The 17436-nt window shown below is 42.8% G+C and overlaps 1 protein-coding gene across 1 annotated transcript in view; it reads left to right on the top strand.

Annotated features, from left to right (window-relative positions):
• The first annotated feature begins 9234 nt into the window (after positions 1 to 9234).
• The window catches only part of SMCHD1 (structural maintenance of chromosomes flexible hinge domain containing 1), a 68997-nt gene continuing 60795 nt past the window's right edge, over positions 9235 to 17436 (top strand). Inside the window, exon 1 of the mRNA XM_063167052.1 lies at positions 9235 to 9429. Within this exon, the coding sequence (XP_063023122.1) occupies positions 9250 to 9429 (180 nt within the window). The 5' untranslated portion in view covers positions 9235 to 9249. The remainder of the gene's footprint in view (positions 9430 to 17436) is intronic.

The following is a 17436-nucleotide window of genomic DNA, read 5'->3' as shown; positions in this document are numbered from 1 at the left end:
GGATCAAGGTTCTGTAAAATACTGTAGGGCTGTGTGTTGTAATCCAACAGATCAACATCAGGCAATGTTTACTAGGTACTGCGTCTTCACAATTTAAAAATTGAGGGAATTTTTTAATCCTCGTTCAACATGTTTTCTCTGTGATATTGAAAGTCAGGCAAGTTGGTTTTGATTTGTGTTCTGGAATAGGGCTTCTAAATTTAGGCAGTAGGTACTAGAACATAATTACTGCTCTTGGTTTTGGTTTTGTTTCTTTATTGGAATATAAAGTCTTAATGAGAAAGTACCACAGCACCTGTACATTTCAGTAGTATGAGTCATTTGTAAATGTTGGCTCTTGTATGGATCCAGTTGCCTCATTTAGTGCTAGTGTACCTTTTGTACAGTTTAATGTGACAATTTTTGTATTCTAACACTCAATAAAATTTCTTATGCCTGTTTCTATAAAAGACTGATCCTTACTGCAAGTGTAGAAATATGACAAAAAATCCCAATCATCTGACTTTCTTTGAGGAACTAGATAATCATTTTAGCAGCAGATACTAATTCCCTGCCTCTCCTTGCTATTGAACATGCATTGTGTAGAGGAAAAATAAAATGCACAAACATCTTCATGTAAGTTTTAGAGGAACAGAAATTGCTTTAACCTTTTTAAAAATAGATGGCTTTTTAAAAATTCTTAGGAGCATAGGGCCAAGCTGCTTTGACAATGATTCATGTAGTATCCTTTTAGCATTAATCTCATGAACCAACCTTTTGCTATCCTCATATTACATAAGTATTTCCTTTACGTGACCACTCTTGCATCTGCTTTGTTATTATTATTTAGCTATAAAAAATAACAGTTGATGCTGTAGAAGCATGCTGGAAGTCTGTAGCTTCTTTTCTCTGGCATATGTTGTTTTTTTCCTTTTTTGTTGTCAGAAACTCATCACCAACAAGAACAAGGTAGTTCTTTTTTTGGAGTATTTCTGGAGTGCGTCATGTAGATTCATTCAGGTTGGAAAGAGCTTCTAATTTCATTGAGTCCCGCTGTTAATCTAACAGTGCCCAGTCCACCACTCAACCATGTCTCTGAGTGCCCCATCCTCATGACTTATAAATGCCTCCAGGACTGGTGATTCAACCATTTCCTTGAGCAGCCTGTTCCAATGCGTGACAACTCCTGCCGTGAAGAAATTTTCCTAATAGCCAATTGAAACCTCCTCTGCTGCAACCTGTGCCTGCTCAGGCTTTAGCTTTGCAGTGTTTTATATGAGGCTTCTGCAATGCTCTTCATTGATTTTGCCAACATAAAGCATAGCATGCCTATGCAAGCCTTTAGTTCTGAGCTGAGTAACAATTTGTGCTCTGTGGCTCTGTAATACTTCCAATAGTTTGCCTGCTCTGGCCTTTTATGGGAGCTCTCATCCCTGCTCCAACTTATGTGGTAGAATTAAAAAACCAGCTATATTTTTTTAAGTTCTTTTTTGAAAGAGTAAGGAAGAAGAAAAAGTCAATAGCTGAAAACATTCCCTTTTCACTAACATGGGCAACTCCCTCAGTGCAATGCTCTAGTAAAAAAGGAAAACTCTGGTCTCATGCTAAATGACTGTAAAGCAATGGAAATTTTGTTAACAAGGGTATTGCCTATTCATTGCTAATTACATGTTATATGGTATACAAGTATTTTGAGCACTGCAAACAATCTCTGAAGAGACTATATATATAATCTTTCCAGTCTTCTTCAGGGTGATCTTGTTTGCTTAATACTGGAAACCTTAATGTGTCCTTCAGAGCCAGATAACCTTCCTCTTTTGGCAATAGTACAGAACAGGGAATTTACCTGTTTTTTCAATATTTCAATATTTTTCAATATTTCAATCTTCCTGTCTACAGATTTTTGGCTGTGAAAACATTCTGGTATGATGAAATCATGTATCGTTGAGTCTTTTTTGCTTGCAAAGCACTCCATCATATAGGGCTATTGAATCTTCATCAGGATTTTACATTTTAGGTGCTTGTTGGAAGTTTTGATGGTATTCATCCCTTTTTTAGAAATGGAAGAAGCACAGAAGACACAAAGGCCTCAGTGTCCCCCACTGCATGAGGGACTATCAATGTCTTAGCCAATATCATATCTAAAGGATGCGCACTGACATCTTGAGCATTTTTAGCCCTCTATCAGGAGATTCACAGAGTCCTATCACTCAGCCTGAGGAAACTCCTGATTTTGCAGGCTTTTTTTTCTTTTTTTTTTTTGGGTAGGACTTGATCTATTTACAGGATTTTTCTAGACATGACAGATGTCAGCTCTGTTGTCCACTGCTGCCCACTGGAGAGTGGACCTTTTGTGAACTCTGGTTCATAAAGGTCTACCAGTCCCAGTATTTGCCTGAGGTAGACAGGATCACTTGTCTGTCTACAGGATGATTGGCTGCACTGTCCCTCCATTACAGAAGTTCTTATCAACAGCTTCACGATAACAAGGAGCCTTTGTGATGTGTGGTCTGTATGTTGTTTTCTCTACCACCTCATGCATGAGACCACAGTTTTAACAGGCAGTGACCTGATAAGCATTTTAGTCTCAAGAACCCTTTGCACAAGGCAAAGATTTAAAAGGACGTCTGTTACTCTAACTTCACCTCTAAAGAAACATTTATTGGTCTGGCAAGACTCCAAAGCAAAAGGAAAGGTGATGGAATGTGTATAAGTATTTTGAAACAAGCGAGATGTATGTCATTTTATTTCACTTTTCCTCCAAGGATTCAGAATAGTGCATGCCTTTGTATTGGTAGATGTTATGTGGTTCTGAGAATGCTGAACACTAGCACAGTCGTGCATGACAACTGGTATGCCCAGCTGAAAGGCATTCACTATTCTGCCTGGTAAAGAGCTTCTGGAGTTACTAGTTCTAATTATCTGGAAGGTCTTGGTTAGCAATGGAAATTACATTACATTTGAAATGCAGAGTGGACACCAAATAATGGGGTCTGCTTGACTACTGCTGGGTAGCGACTTACCATCTTCTTCCCCCTCCCAAAGGTTAGGCCATCACTCATAACAAAGTCATAAGGAAAGCTGCAGAGTTGAGTCACACAAGACAAGAAAGCAGTCACAGGTTGAAGGGTTCAGGCAAGTATAGGTATTTTAAGACAAAATCACTCCCTTGAAAGATATAGAATTGTAAAGGTATAAACAAGAAATCAAGGAATGACAATTCAGCATTAATGAGGATCTCTTCCAGCAATTGCTGGATGGTTTGATTCTGCAGAAGCTACTCCTCAGGTCTTTTATTATGGATTCTGAGAACACAAATACTTAGCCTAGAAGCTCCTGAAATACCATCTGTCTTTTGTGTGTGCTTGTATTGGGTTTGCATGGCCAGGTTTTGGTAGCAGCGGGACTACAGGGGTGGCTTCTGTGAGAAGCTGCTGGAGGATTCCTCCATCTCCAGCAGAGCCAATGTCCAAGGCAGCTCCGAGATGGATGTGCTGCTGGCCAAGGCTGGGCCAATCAGAAATGCTGGCAACGCCTCTGTGATAAAATATTTAAGAAGAAAAAATTAAAGGTTATTATACAGCAGAAATCATAGCCAGAGAAGAGCAGAGTGAGAATATGGGAGAGGAACACCCTGTTACCACCAAGGTCAGTGGAAAAGGAAGGGAAGGAGGTGCTCCAAGTCTGAGATTCCTCTGCAGCCCATGGTGAGAACCATGCTGAAGCAGGCTGTCTTCCTGCAGCCCACGAAGGCCCACGGGGATGCTGAGATTCACCTGCAGCCCATGGAAGAGACCAACACCAGAACAGGTGGATGCCCAAGACTTGGCTGTGAACCCATGGGAAGCCCACGCTGGAATAGGTTCCTGACAGGGACCTGTGCAGAGAAGAGCCCACACTGGAGCAGGTTCCATGATATGACTAGTGACCCTGTGGGCGGCCCACACTTGAGTAGGCTGTGCCTGAAGGATTGCACACTGTGAAAAGATGACCTACATTCCAGCAGTTTGCAGAGAACTGTTTCCTGTGGAAGTGACCCCACACTGGAGCAGGAGAAGCACTGATCAGCATCAGGAATAACGTGTGATGAACTGACTGTAAACCCCCATTCCGTGTCTCCTTATGCCACTGAGGGAGGGAGGTAGAGCTGGGAAGGAGAGAAGTGTGGGGGGAAGGTGTTTTTAAGGTTTATTTCACTTCTTACCTGCTTGGGTTCGGTTAGTAATAAATTTAATTAATATCCCAAATTGGAGTCTGTTTTGCCCGTGGCTGTATTTGGTGAGTGATCTCTCCCTGGCCTTATCCCAGCCCATGAATTCATTGCATTTTCTCCCCCCTGCCCAGCTGCAGAGGGGAGTGAGACACTGGCTTTGGTGAGTGCCTGGCATCCAGCCAGCATCAACCTACCACAGTGCTACAACAAAAACTGTGCTTATACATGCTTGAAGAATTTCTGCACGGCAAAACACACCCATAGTGACAAAGACAGGACAATGGTTACTGTGTGACCATCCCAAAATCCAGAGTATGAGGTAATGCCATGCAGAGACATATGACAACTAAGCAGTCAACTGGAGTTGCCCGGGCTTTCTTAGAGAGTCCATGGTGCCACTGCTACTGGAGCTTGTGATAAAATCACTCCTTGAACATTCAGGAGAAAGCAGCCAGGGGAAGGGAAAGGGTTAAAAAGAAGAGCGTAAAAGACCGTTAAAAGCAAGGTAATTGGAAGAGAAAAAGGAGGAAGCAGCCTTCAAAAATAATGCTCAGCTACAAAACACCTGGAAGACACTCAGCTAAGACCACAGAACAGCAATAGCAATTTGAATGGAAAAGCACAGGGTCTTACATAGGAGGCAGGATCTTCTCTGTGACAACGCATTTATCAAGTTTTCCTATTTCTTACACATTTTATGGGAGAGAATTATGTCTTTGATCCCAGTCTTTTAAGAGTGTGATTGGAGGGATTTCTTCAGACACGATCTTAAAGATCGTTGCATTCACAGCATCAACGGTGTTTTATTAGAACAGTAATGCTTGAAGACAGAAATCTTATACTGCAACAGCCTTTTCACAAATTAAAAATTGTTTTCTCCCAATACATGTTCTCATGTATTTGTTCAAGAATCATTCATGTTTCTTTGTCTACAGAGAAAGAAATTTTTTAAGGTTTGATACATCCTTATTAATTTTCCATGAGAAAGTTGACTCTGGAACTCACAAGGTGCAGTGGATTGCCAACAAACTTATTTCACGACCAATGAATATTTGGCTGCATTCATTTGCCCTTGTCAGAGGTGAATGACAAGAGCTTCTTGCTGAGAGCAGCTTCTTGCTGAGCTTTTCAGAGAAGTTCCCTGCTATTGCCATGGTTTCCCTCAAACAGTTACATGACAATCCTGGGAGAGCTGACAGTCTAAATCCTACAACTATCCATCTAGTGTGGGGTCCTCCTTCCAAATATGTCTTTGGAAAATAGTGCAAAACACTACAATGATCAGATATGGAATAACTTGTTTTCCAACTTAAACTCTTCCTACTCAGTAATATTTGGATATTTTATTCTAAGACCGAAGTATATGATTTGAATATCTACCGGGAATAATTTAATTCTTAATTTTTCTAGTCCTTTATCTCTTTTCTATTCATAGGAAGAAAAAATTGTTTTAAATCTTGTTGAAGTGAGGGGAGAACGACCATCCTGTGATGCATTGAACTCAATTTATTGATCGATCAGTCAGCTTAAATAATAGTGTTAACGAACTTCATGCATATTCCGAAATACAGGTTTATGATAGGCTAACAGAGAAAACTCTAACCACACCTTTTGTTTTACTACACCGTTGATTGTTTACACAAAACAAAACCAGTGTTCTCACTGTGTTATGAACGGTTCCCAAAACTTCCACATCTGTTCTCAGGGTGCCATCTTTTCCCAGAGAGAGTGTTACACTTGTTATGGGAAGACTGCCTGAGAACCTTATTGTTTATACAATGATGCCTCAGAGAGTCTAATTGTTTATAGAAGTCAGGCTGGGAACTGCTTTGGAACTGCTTTACAACTACCTTTTACTTTTCTCTCAATTGTATGCCTTCATGGCCTTTTTCTTTAAGCCATGCTTGAACTAAACTCCCGACAGAACAAATTATTGGTTACCCTACTGTTACTATTAATTTTGAAAAATAACATGATACCTGACCTTAAAATATGGCAGATGAATATAAATTCCTTTTTCAAGATAAGACATTATTTTTCACAAGGATTAAAATGACTATTCAGTTGTTCAAGGACAAAATACTTCATACTGCAAAATGAAAACTTTGCAACTGCAGGCACTCTTTAAACCAGCTTGGAGATAGGCTGAAAGGTGAGGAACTTATTTTCATGTAAATTAAGTGCCTGCATTTCAGGTAGAAACATCCCTTCCTCCTTGCAACATTATTTTTTAAACTAGATTAAATAGTTCATCAAGTTTTTTTTCTCAAAGCACTAGACATTCCAAAATGGAAGTGCTGTCTCAAGTACACTGTAAAACTAAATTTTGTTTGATGAATTCATAAAGTAACAAGGTTTGACACACTCTTCCAAATTTTATCAAGTCATCATTTAGAGGGGTTCAGAGTCACAGCCTATATAAAAACTCTCAAGAGACCCTTCCTCTCCTAACTGCTCAGCACAAATGCTCTTCATTCTCACAAAACTCTACGCTGCTCAGTTCCACTATGCAATTTGCTTTCTTGTAGTCTAACTGGGCCCAGAGAATGGTGGAGTTACGTCCAGATGATGGCCAGTCACAAGCGGTGCTCTGCGGGGCTCGGCGCTGGGGCCTGTCCTGTTCAGTATCTTCACTGACAAACCAGGGGATCCAGTTTGTCAGTGGAACCCTCAGTCACTTTGCACCAAGGTATGCAGAACTGTTGATCTGCTGGAGGGCAAGAAGACTCTGCAGAGAGATCTGAACAGGCTGGATCGATGGGCTCAGGTCAATGGTCTGAGGTTCAACAAGGCCCAGTGCTGGACCCTGCCCTTGTGTCACAACAACGCAGGCAGTGCTAGAAGCTTGGGGAAGAGTCACTGGAAAGCTGCCCAGTGGAAAAGGACCTGGGGGTGCTGGTTGGCAGCAGCTGAACATGAGCCAGGGTGTGCCCAGGTGGCCAAGAAGGCCAGTGGCATCCTGGCCTGGATCAGCAACAGCGTGGCCAGCAGGACAGTCTACCCTGGGCACTGGTGAGGCCACACCTCAAATCCTGTGCTCTGTTCGGGCCCCTCACTACACAAGGACATTGAGGGGCTGGAGTGTGTCCAGAGAAGGGCAATGGAGCTGGTGAAGGATCTGACACACAAGTCTTATGAGAAAAAGCTGAGGGTGCTGGAGTTGTTTAGCCTGGAAAAAAGGAGGCTCAGGGGAGGCCTTATCTCTCTCTACAACCACCTGAAGGGAGGCTGTTGCCATGTGGTGGTAAGTCTCTTCTCCCAAAACACAAATGGCAGGACAAGAGGATATAGATTCAAGCTGTGCCAGGAGAGGCTGAGGTTGGACATCAGAAGACCTTAGAAGTGTTCAAAAGGGAAGATTTTTTGTTACTCATTTGTCACCTCTACTGATTTACAAACCTCCCCTACATGCCATCACAATCCTTTCCTCAAAACCAAGACTCCTTAGAACAGAAGCAGCTACACTTTTGTGAGGGTTGGATGAGTGGACAGTGGGGTAGATTGAAAACTAGGTGACTGGCAGATCCCAGAAGGTCATGATCAGTGGCACAGGGTATATTTGGAGGCCTGTCATTAGTGTTGTCCCCCAAAACTCAATACTGGGTCCAGTACTGTTTAATTTGTCCATCAATGACTTGGATGAAAGGACAGAGGACTCCTCAGCAAGTTAACTGGTAACACAAAGCTAGGAGGAGTGGCTGATACCCCAGAGGGCTGTGGCATCCTTGAGAAGGACCTCAACAGGGTGGAGAAATGGACAATGAACCTTCTGAAGTTTAACCAAGGTACACACAGGTTCTGGCATGGAAAGAATAACACCCTGTACCAGCACAAACTTGGAGTCGACCTGCTGCAAAGCAGCTCTGCAAAGAAGGACCTGGTGGTCCTGGTGGACAACAAGCTGTCCATGAGCCAGCAGTCCCCTTGTGGCCAAGAAAGGGACCCTGGGGTACACTAGGAAGAGAGCATCACTAACAGGTCAAGGAAGGTGATCCTTGACTCCTCTATTCAACCCCAATGGGGCCACAGTTGGTGTTCCATGTCCAGTTCTGGGCTCCTCAGTAGAATACATGGATCTCCTGCAGTGAATATAGCGGAAGGCAACAAAGACAATTGAGGGACTGGAGCACTTCTCTTACAAGGACAGATTTGGGCCTGTTCAGCCTCAGGAAGAGACAAGTAAGAGACAACCCCACCAATGTGTGCACATATCTAAAGGGTGGTGCCAAGAGGATGGAGCAGGCTCTCCTCGGTGGTTCTAAGCAGTAGGGCAAGAGGCAACTGGCAGAAACTGATGTACAGGAAGCTTCACCTGAACACGAGGAAGAGCTTTACTGTGCAGGTGACTGCACACTGGAACAGATTGTCCAGAGAGGTTGTGGAGTCTCCCCCACTGGAGACACTCAAGAACCATCTGGGCACAATTCTTTGCTCTGGGATGACTCTCTTTTAGCACAGATTTGACCAGGTGACCCACTCTGGTCCCTTCCAACTTGACCCGGCAGACGAAGCGGGACTTCACACCTCTGGTCCCTCCCTGGCCGCTGCCCGGTGATGGGAACGCGCTCGCCGGTCCCGCTCGCGCCGCGCGCAACGGCCGCCGGGCGGCGAACGCGGGCGCAGCACGCACTGCCATGGCCCACCCCGCCTGCGCTTTCTCCGGCGAAGATGAAGATCCCGATGACGATCCCGATCCCGCTCCTGCTCCACCCGGCGGCGGAAGTGGAACGAGGCCGAGGGCGCTAACTCATTCCGAGATCACATCGCCGAAGTGGCGCTTTTGTTGCCAGACCTTTCCCACCCCCCTGCCCCACGCCCCCTCGCACCACTCCGCACGGGCGGCAGCTCGGTCACCGCCGTCCCTCTCCTTCCCTAACTCCCACCCTCTCTTTCCGGGCCTCCACGGCGCCTCCTTCGCCGGCTTCCGGGCCGGCTCCGCCTCCTCCTTCCCCTGCCAGGACGTATTTTGCCGGGCGGGGGCGCTGGCGGGCCCGGCAGCAGTAGCCGTCGCTGCCGCCATCGTTGCAGGACGGTTTCAGTCTCCTCAGCTCCCCAACATGGCAGCAGCGGCGGGAGGCAGCCGCGCACCTCGTAGGCCGGCGCTGCTGACCCCTCGCGGCAACGGGGACCGCACCGTGTTCCTGTTCGACCGTCGCCGGGAGCAGGCGGACCCGGACGAGAAAGTGCTCAGCTACGGCAAGGACAACTACCGCGCTTTCCGCAGCGCCGTCTGCCAGGTAAGCGGCAGGGCGGGCGCGTCGGTGGCGTTGTTTCACGAGTGAGCGTCCGTCCCTGAGGCGCTGGGGCTGGGGGGCGGCCGGGGAGGGGCGGGGGTGTCACAGCCTGCTCGGGGGCCGCCGCGCCCGCCGCCTGCCCGCCAGCTTTGTTGCCGGGATAGGTGGGCGGCAATGGCGGAGAGCCCGCGGCCGCCCCGTCGCCTTTCTCCCGCAGCCCGAGAGGCCGGTGCGGGGCGGCGGCGGGAGCAGCCCCTGGCGGCGGGCGGGAAGGCAGCGGGCGGCCCCCCAGCGCCCCCACGCGGGGAGCGGCGGCGGCGGGCGCGGTGCCGCGCTCCGGAGGGCGTTTGTAGCTGACGCGGTGCTTGGTGCTCGGTCACAGCGCCGGCTCGGGGGTCTCACAGGTCGCTTCCAACCGAGATGGTTCTGTGGCTCTGTTTCTGTTGTCCAGAGTGTTGGCGATGAGCGCCGTTTCCCGTCTGCAGCCGTGGCTGCCATTTAAATACCGTGTCTGGCGGCGCCTTTGCTCTGTCGCGTGTCCTTTCGGTTCTCTTTCCCTGTCGTAACGCGAAACGAAACTTACTCCGTCTTCACAGCTCGGGAAGGTGGAGATTGTTTTCCGCGTACGGGCTGTTCCCAGTAGTTTGCTGGCGCTGCCAGTAGGCATCGCCCGTTTCTGTCATGGTTTCGTTTTCTGAGCGAGTGGCGAATGCCATAAACCTCTTTCTTAGCTGCCTGCATGTTTTGCCATGTGAAATGCGCAGGAAAATCAGCTCTTAATTTCTGTACTAATTTAGTCTGATAAAAAATTTAATTTTAGTTTCTTTATCCAGTATAATTTGCACTTCGTTTTCTAGCATGTAAATTCTACATATAGATTGGATTACAATAAATACCCGGTTTACATTTTAATAAATATAATTATTTCTAAATTTTATAAAAATGTATCGATTATTTATGAACAATATAAGTACTACCAAGTATCGCTTTTATATGTAATATAACTATATAATGATTAAATATATAATTAATATAATTATATGTGATGATAATTATATAGAAGATACAGGCAAAATATTTATTGAGGAAAAAAAAACTAAATAAGTAGTGTATAAATTGTTCTATGTCTGGACAGTGTTTCTTGTAATGGCTTCCTACTGTGATGGAGCTTTGAGTTGCCAGTGTCAGCAGGGATAGCTGTCACTTGTGATTGCAGAGTTCTGTCTCCAAAATGGCATAGCCATGGCAGAGGCATCTTCCCTAGAAGTGTCTACAAAACGAGTACAGGTGGCACTTTGTGATATGATATGATTTAGAGAGTGCAAAGTCTTGGAAGACTGGGAAGTCTTTTCCAGCCTTTTTGATTCTGTGCTCATAAAGGGGCTGTGGAGTGTTAGCACATTGCTTTGTCTGATCCGTGCCCGATAAAGACATGAATGCACTACAGTGTAATATTCTGAAAAGCTAGACTGTGGGGTGGGTTCATGACGTTCCAAGGGTTTGTATCTCCTGTGAGTAATTTATAAGTGTTACATAATTTTCTTCTAGAATTGTCTTAATAGATACAACTGCGCCTAGCAGATGGGCTCAAGAATACTAAGTGTTTTCAGTAGTTGAGGCAAATATGTACCTGATGAACCCACCCCTCTTTCTCTTAATTTTGTATTTTATCGACGAGCTGAGTTTAACACTAATTTACAATTTGTTCTAGAACGGAGTCTGTCTTTTCTGGGTTTTTTTACATATACTGCACACTCCAGTGACTTAATGTTTCCATACGTCCACATGGTGTTCAGTTCACGGAGCTTTTGGCATATTTGCAGTTTTATTAAGAACTAAGCCATCATCACCAGCTGTGACAGATCTCGGGTACAAACAGCTTTGGGGATTTTTTTACCAGAGAAACGTTTTGATGTTTTGAAGTTGGTACCTTAATCCTGTTAGGCAGACTTCTTGCATGGGCAGCCAAGCGTGTGAGAAGCCTGATGCTGCAAAGCAGACCTTGCTGAGTTTGAATGTGCTGCCTGTGAAAGTAAAATTTTCAAGTATAGTTTTTTTACTATGTTTAATACTACAAGCCTTGTCACCAGTCCTGGTGGCTGTTTTGCATGTTAAGGGTAACAGTCTGTGCTCTTACAAACTTACGCAGCAAGAACCTCAGCTGATTATTCTCTTAGAGAAAGACCTTCTCCAATAATGTGTTTACTGTTATGAATATGAACGAGGCCAAACTTCCTCTGGAGAAAGAGGTTCTCATTTATTAAAACAGCTGCAAGGAACGGAGTACCCAGGATAAGCCCAGGCACCCACACAGCGAGCCAAAAGCACAACAGTGCGCTAAGCCCAAGTGCACTGGGCTCTCCCCGCCAAACAAGTCTCCAAAAAGAAGAACCCCAACCCAACCGAACGCCCCCCATTTATAGCTCCCTTTGAGTCCAGGATTGGTCCATTTTAGATCCGCATGGTGATTGGTCCATTTCCAGGCTTCTCATTGGTCTTTAACGCCGTTCATTCTGGACCAATCGTTTCTGCAGGGCTTCGAATGATTGGTCAGATCTTCCATCCAATCCCTCTTCAACCTCACCTTGCCCCGCCAGACCGCCCTTCCACCAAAACCCTGGAGCCTTGTCCTAGAACATTCTCATCAGCCCCCCCTTAACATAATGCAATTAATATAACATAATTAATACAATATAATTGAACTATACCCTAATTTAACGTAACTTAACTTTTATCTATAACATTTGCCATCAGTGAGTGTGGTCAGAGATGCTTCTGTCACTGCTACTTTCAGTGTAATGACTCTTTGCACTTTGGAACTGTCATCCATCTGATACGTGGGGCATCTGACTCTGACAAAATGCTGAGACAGGTGGTTTGGCATGACCTCTAAATGTTGGTACAGTGAAAACTGGACAGGCAGAGGGTTGGGATGTTTGCTACCTCATGTCTCCCACACTAACAATATACAAGTTGTAGGACTTCTGGAAGAACATTTTAGCATCTCAGTGCTCCAAGAGCTTTGTAGATTGTGTTTCTCTGAGTGTTGTACTCCAAAGTTCCCCATTTCTGGCATCTTGAAAGTTGCAACTAATTACTTTTAGGAGAAAGTGATGAATGGTTCAGTGGCTTGGGACAGACTTTCTTTCCTAGGTTCCTGGTGCTGAAAACAGCAGGGAAGTAATGAAAGCTCAGGAAGAATGATTCTTTTGTTAAGCGGGTTTTGAGTTAGTTCAAACTAAGTTGAAGTGGAATGTTGTAGTCACTTTTAGACAATTAAAGCTGTTAGGCACTGTCAGACTGCCTGATTGGGCAGATACCAAGTATGCAGCAATGTTGTTTCCACGGATCTCCTGTCTGGTGGCTCAGCCTCAGTACAGGCTCAGCTTTCAGTGGACTTTGGCAATTTGTCACGCAACTGAATGATGCGAGTGTAGCAGCAAAGACTCTCCCATGTGGTCATGGCTGACAAGGATGCCAGAAATATTAAGGTGTTAGAGCTGTTTATGTTGTGAACATCTTCCTATGGCACAAGAGGATTCTTCTTGGTAGATCTGAATGTATAGGAGTCAAAGCCTACAAGAAATTATGAAATTAAACCTGATGGTGATATGTGATGATCCTGAGTTGAAAATACTTAAGTACCTGATGGCATGGTCTTAGGCTACTACTTCTGAGACTTAGGGATTATTTTTCATAATGCAGAGAGAAGGTATTTTCTTGTTTGTGGAGCAGAATTGATTCAGCCACTTCAGAGGCTAATTTGGGAGCTTATGTGTGTTGTGTCTGTTGTCATATAAAATATTCCTCTGTTATTACTAAAATATTCTTAATTTTGAAATTTTGGGAGGAGGCTTTAAGCAAATTTTTGGTTTTTTACTATCCCCTAAGTAGTTCATGCATGTCTGTGTAGCTGGAAGTGGCTTTATATACTGATAAATTAGCCTTTCATTCTCAGTGTTGCAGGAGGGAAGATTTAGGGAAAAAATCTTATAAGAGGGTGGAGCTTATATGGTCTTTGTTCTTCATCCTTGTAGTGATCAATCCTAAAGCAGAAAGCTCTTAATTAAGAATAATACTAGCTTGAGTGTTCAGTTTGTGCCCATGTGGAGCAGTCATATAATTTCAGTCTACAGAATCATAAAGTTTTAAGGTGAATAAGGGGGTTAAGTGTTGTGTGTTGCTTCTTCTTGGCAGTACTGTTTCTTGTGCGCCTTACTATTGTCTTCCGTTAGGTCTGTACCCTACTGCTTGTCCTGATGTTTAGTGTATAATTCAAAAATACTTAGTAGCAGTAAGCAAAATGTGGCTAAACTGTTGGCAGCTAATCTGAGATTCCTTGCTCACCTTATCCAGGTGCACAGTGGAACTGGAACACTTCAGTTTGTTGCTGAGATGGCAGAAATCCTTCAGTCAGTTAGAGAGGTCATGCTCCTTTGATAGCAGAAAGGTGTCTGTGCTGAAAACTGCACAGAAGTTTTGCCACGTGTGGAGGGATTTTTAAGAGGCTTTGAGGTGAACTACCGGTCTGAGGACAGTTAATGGTACTAAGATTAGGGTAACTGCTTGTATAGGATCCAAAGTCATTGGTGAATGCTTCCTTAGTTCTTCTGAAGCTTCTCCTCATTGTTGTGATCTCCTTGTGTAAAAAAAAGAAAGCATAGATCTGTAATCTGTGTAAAAAGTAAATATCTGTAATTAAATACTCAACAAGTATCACAATAAAACAATTGGTTTTGCTTTTAGTCTTTTGTCAAGCTTCCCGTTGTATACTAACCTACTTACTATTTGAATAGATATTTAAACAGATTTTGCCAATCCACCCAAATAAATTCCAATGTCTCAGTGAGCCAAGAAGCAGAAAAGGATATTCATTAAGATGGTGTATGGAAAATAAGCATAAGTGTAATATCAAATCAAGACAAGAAATAAGTTAATATTTTGGTGAATATTTACTTACAGTGCATAATACATAAAGTATAATCAAATTATAATCAAAGAAAAAATATTAGGAACTTCTGCAAGTTTGTATCACCAAAACATCATTCTGATAAATGCTTAATAGAGATACTTCCATTAATGATAAAATCAGTCCATCTTGCAATAATTGTATTTTTGTATTTTAAACCCTATGTTTGTTTAGCAATTTTAGCAATTCTGTGTAACCAGAAACTAAGAATATATGTATTTTAAACATGCTGTTCATACGCAAAGCAAGTTTCTCCTTGATTTTTAAAGACACTGCTGGAAATACTGTAAAATGCAGCAATGCTGTAATTTTTTTTCCAACGCTGTCACACTGTATTTCAGACATCACTGAAATTGTTACTGATGTTTTGATGGGAAGAAGGATGCAATTTGCCTACCTTTGTGCACTTAGGTACAGCCTTATGTGTATCAGTTGATTTGGAAAGCTGAGTGGCTTGTAGGTTCCTGGTCAAATTCAGGTGTTGGCAACACAGTCAGATGAAGAGTACTTGCAGTCTTTAGGATTAGTTATCCAGGTGCAGTTGTTAGATGTGACTAAATAATTTTTGGTTTTGAAGAGTGGTTTCTGAATTCTTGTTCCTTTAACAAGTGGTGCCATACAAAGTATTTTGGTAGGAGAAGCTGACATGAAGTTAATGTTCAAATTTTGGCTGATAGGTGCACTGAGTATTTGTGATTGTGATTTTAGATATGGTAGTTTGTGAAGGTCTCGTGGAAGTTACTGTCTAGACTCAGACTAAGTCTAGTAACATGCTCCTTGTAGAAATTCTGGGGTCCCAAGCTTCTTTCTGCTTGCTAAAAGTTGCAAATCTTGAAAAGATGTCTGAGTTAATGCATCTTGTGACTTCTGTAGAGATGTTGTGTTATACCATTTGAGATGTTGTGTCATACCATTTGTCTCTTTTCTTTTTTTCTCTTTTTCCATCAGAATTGTGATAAAACTTTAAGGCATCTCAAAAACCTATTCTATTACTGGATCTTGTGATACATAGCAATGTTCTAGGTGTTTCTGTTAAACTCTTAGTTCTTAACTTCTTAACATCTTTTATTGATTACTTTTCATAAATGTTTAGACGTGTATCAACTGAACTTCTGACAGTAGTGAAGCTTTTAAGTATGACAGAGGACAAGGACCTTGAAGTTCTGCAAATGTTATCATCTGTAATTTGTTCTTTAGATGGAGATGGTGCTGTCAAAAAAGGATGGTTGGAAAATATTTTTAGAGCGTTAGTGTTCATTGCAGGTTTTTGTCTGCAGATAGTCTCTAAAAACCATTTGACCAGAAGATACAGGCTCCTGTGTATTTCTGTAATATATCATTTTTGGATTTTAGCTCTAAGAAATGCTTAGAAATAATTTCTGCCTTTATTTTTAACTTTAGCTGCTTTTCTAGAGACTTTTGGATTCCTCTTTGTTGGTGTCCAAATATATTATATATAAGTTTGTGTTGTGACATTAGGGAAGTTTATTGAGATTATGATTAGAGATGACTGTTATCATCCTGCCCTGCTACCATGAGTGCTTAGTCCCAGGTCCTCACTAAGACATCCTCAGCAAGTTGTAATTATGTTGTGAACTGTCCTGACAGTGGATTTGGAAGAGTTTATTTGATTAGCATTCTTATGAGGCATGTACAGTTCTCTTTTACTTCCGACAAGTTCTCCACTTAATCTTTTTATATTTTAGTTTTCATATCTGCTACTTCTATTAATTACCTTAATATTACATAGTTGTATGAATAGTAGAGAGAGATGATACAAAAGACAGTTCTTGGCTTGAAAATCTGGGATTTGAGAATGAAATAGTTTCCCTTAAATGAGTGCAGTCATTTCATCCCTTTGTTGATGTAAGAGATTTCTCTCAATTTGGACTGATAAATCTTGATTAAGTGGGCTAATTAACTGATAAATGCATATCTTTCAGATGATAATTTGGTAAATAGCATGGGATATTCAGTTAATCTGTGCAAAATTAGAGAAGGCTACAGCCTTCTCAGTGTTTGGGTGTGGCTCTTAGCTTCATTTTTTCAGATTCCTGGACAAGTTTTTGTAAAGCAGCTGCTGGATCAATTTGAAATACTTTTAAAGCTATATTGCCTTTTGCCATGTTGGGTAGCTAAGTGTTTAACTATGAAGGAGAGCATTGAAAATGACATTATCAAATTTCTTTATGTTTAACTAATACAGTTCAGGTTCTCCTTTAGAGGTTTGCATTGGCAGTACAGTTGTAGTAGTCAGAAAAAATACTTCTTGGATGTGGAAGGTGACTCCATGAATGTTATGTCTCTGTTATCCTTTGGCTGCATCACTAAGGCCTGCAGCCATTTATTCTCATTATTCTCATGTGCTGTCTGCTCGGATTGGTTATGGTCAGAGGATGCAGAATTTTAAGGGTACAGAAGTTGCATATTGTAGGGAACAACTGTTTGTGTTGGAAAGGTTTGGAATCCAAGAGGTTAAACGTCTTTTCTGAAGATATTGTAGTCTTGGCTTCACGGTTCTACCTTTGTCATGTTGGAGAGTGTTCTGTTCCTTCAGTTTTAAAAGTCACCACCAGGAGGACCAGAGGAAGCAGAGCAATGACTCTGTCCTTACAGCATGTTATTTCTCCTTCACTTACTGCCTCAGGCCTCTTCATGTGACTGCTAGCTGTGGTGGTGCACACACTAAGTTAAATATTTACTCTTTGAACACCTTTTCCAAGGCAGATAGTAAATCCAGAGGCAAAATCTATGTTGACTTCATGTTGAGCGTTTTAGTTGGCTCTGTAGGCAGGTAAGACTTGCTGTGTGTGTAGATCAAGTAACAGTAAAACTTTTGAGCTTTTGTGTTCATATGTGAAAGAGAAAAGAAACAGAGACCTGTTTGAAGTGTAAGCTGCTGAGGAGTTATCTGTGGTTTGAGGTTTGTTTTTGTTTTGAGGTTTGTTGGGTTTTTTTTTTTTGGTTTATGAAGAAAACCTGTGACTGGAGCTGGTGCATAGACTGAACCATGCTTCTTGATTCAGACTTAAAGGTTAAAG

Source organism: Melospiza melodia, chromosome 1 (assembly GCF_035770615.1).
Source record: "Melospiza melodia melodia isolate bMelMel2 chromosome 1, bMelMel2.pri, whole genome shotgun sequence".
Taxonomy (NCBI): Eukaryota; Metazoa; Chordata; class Aves; order Passeriformes; family Passerellidae; genus Melospiza; species Melospiza melodia.
Note: the sequence above shows the minus strand (reverse complement) of the source record. Positions and strands in the feature narration are given on the sequence as shown.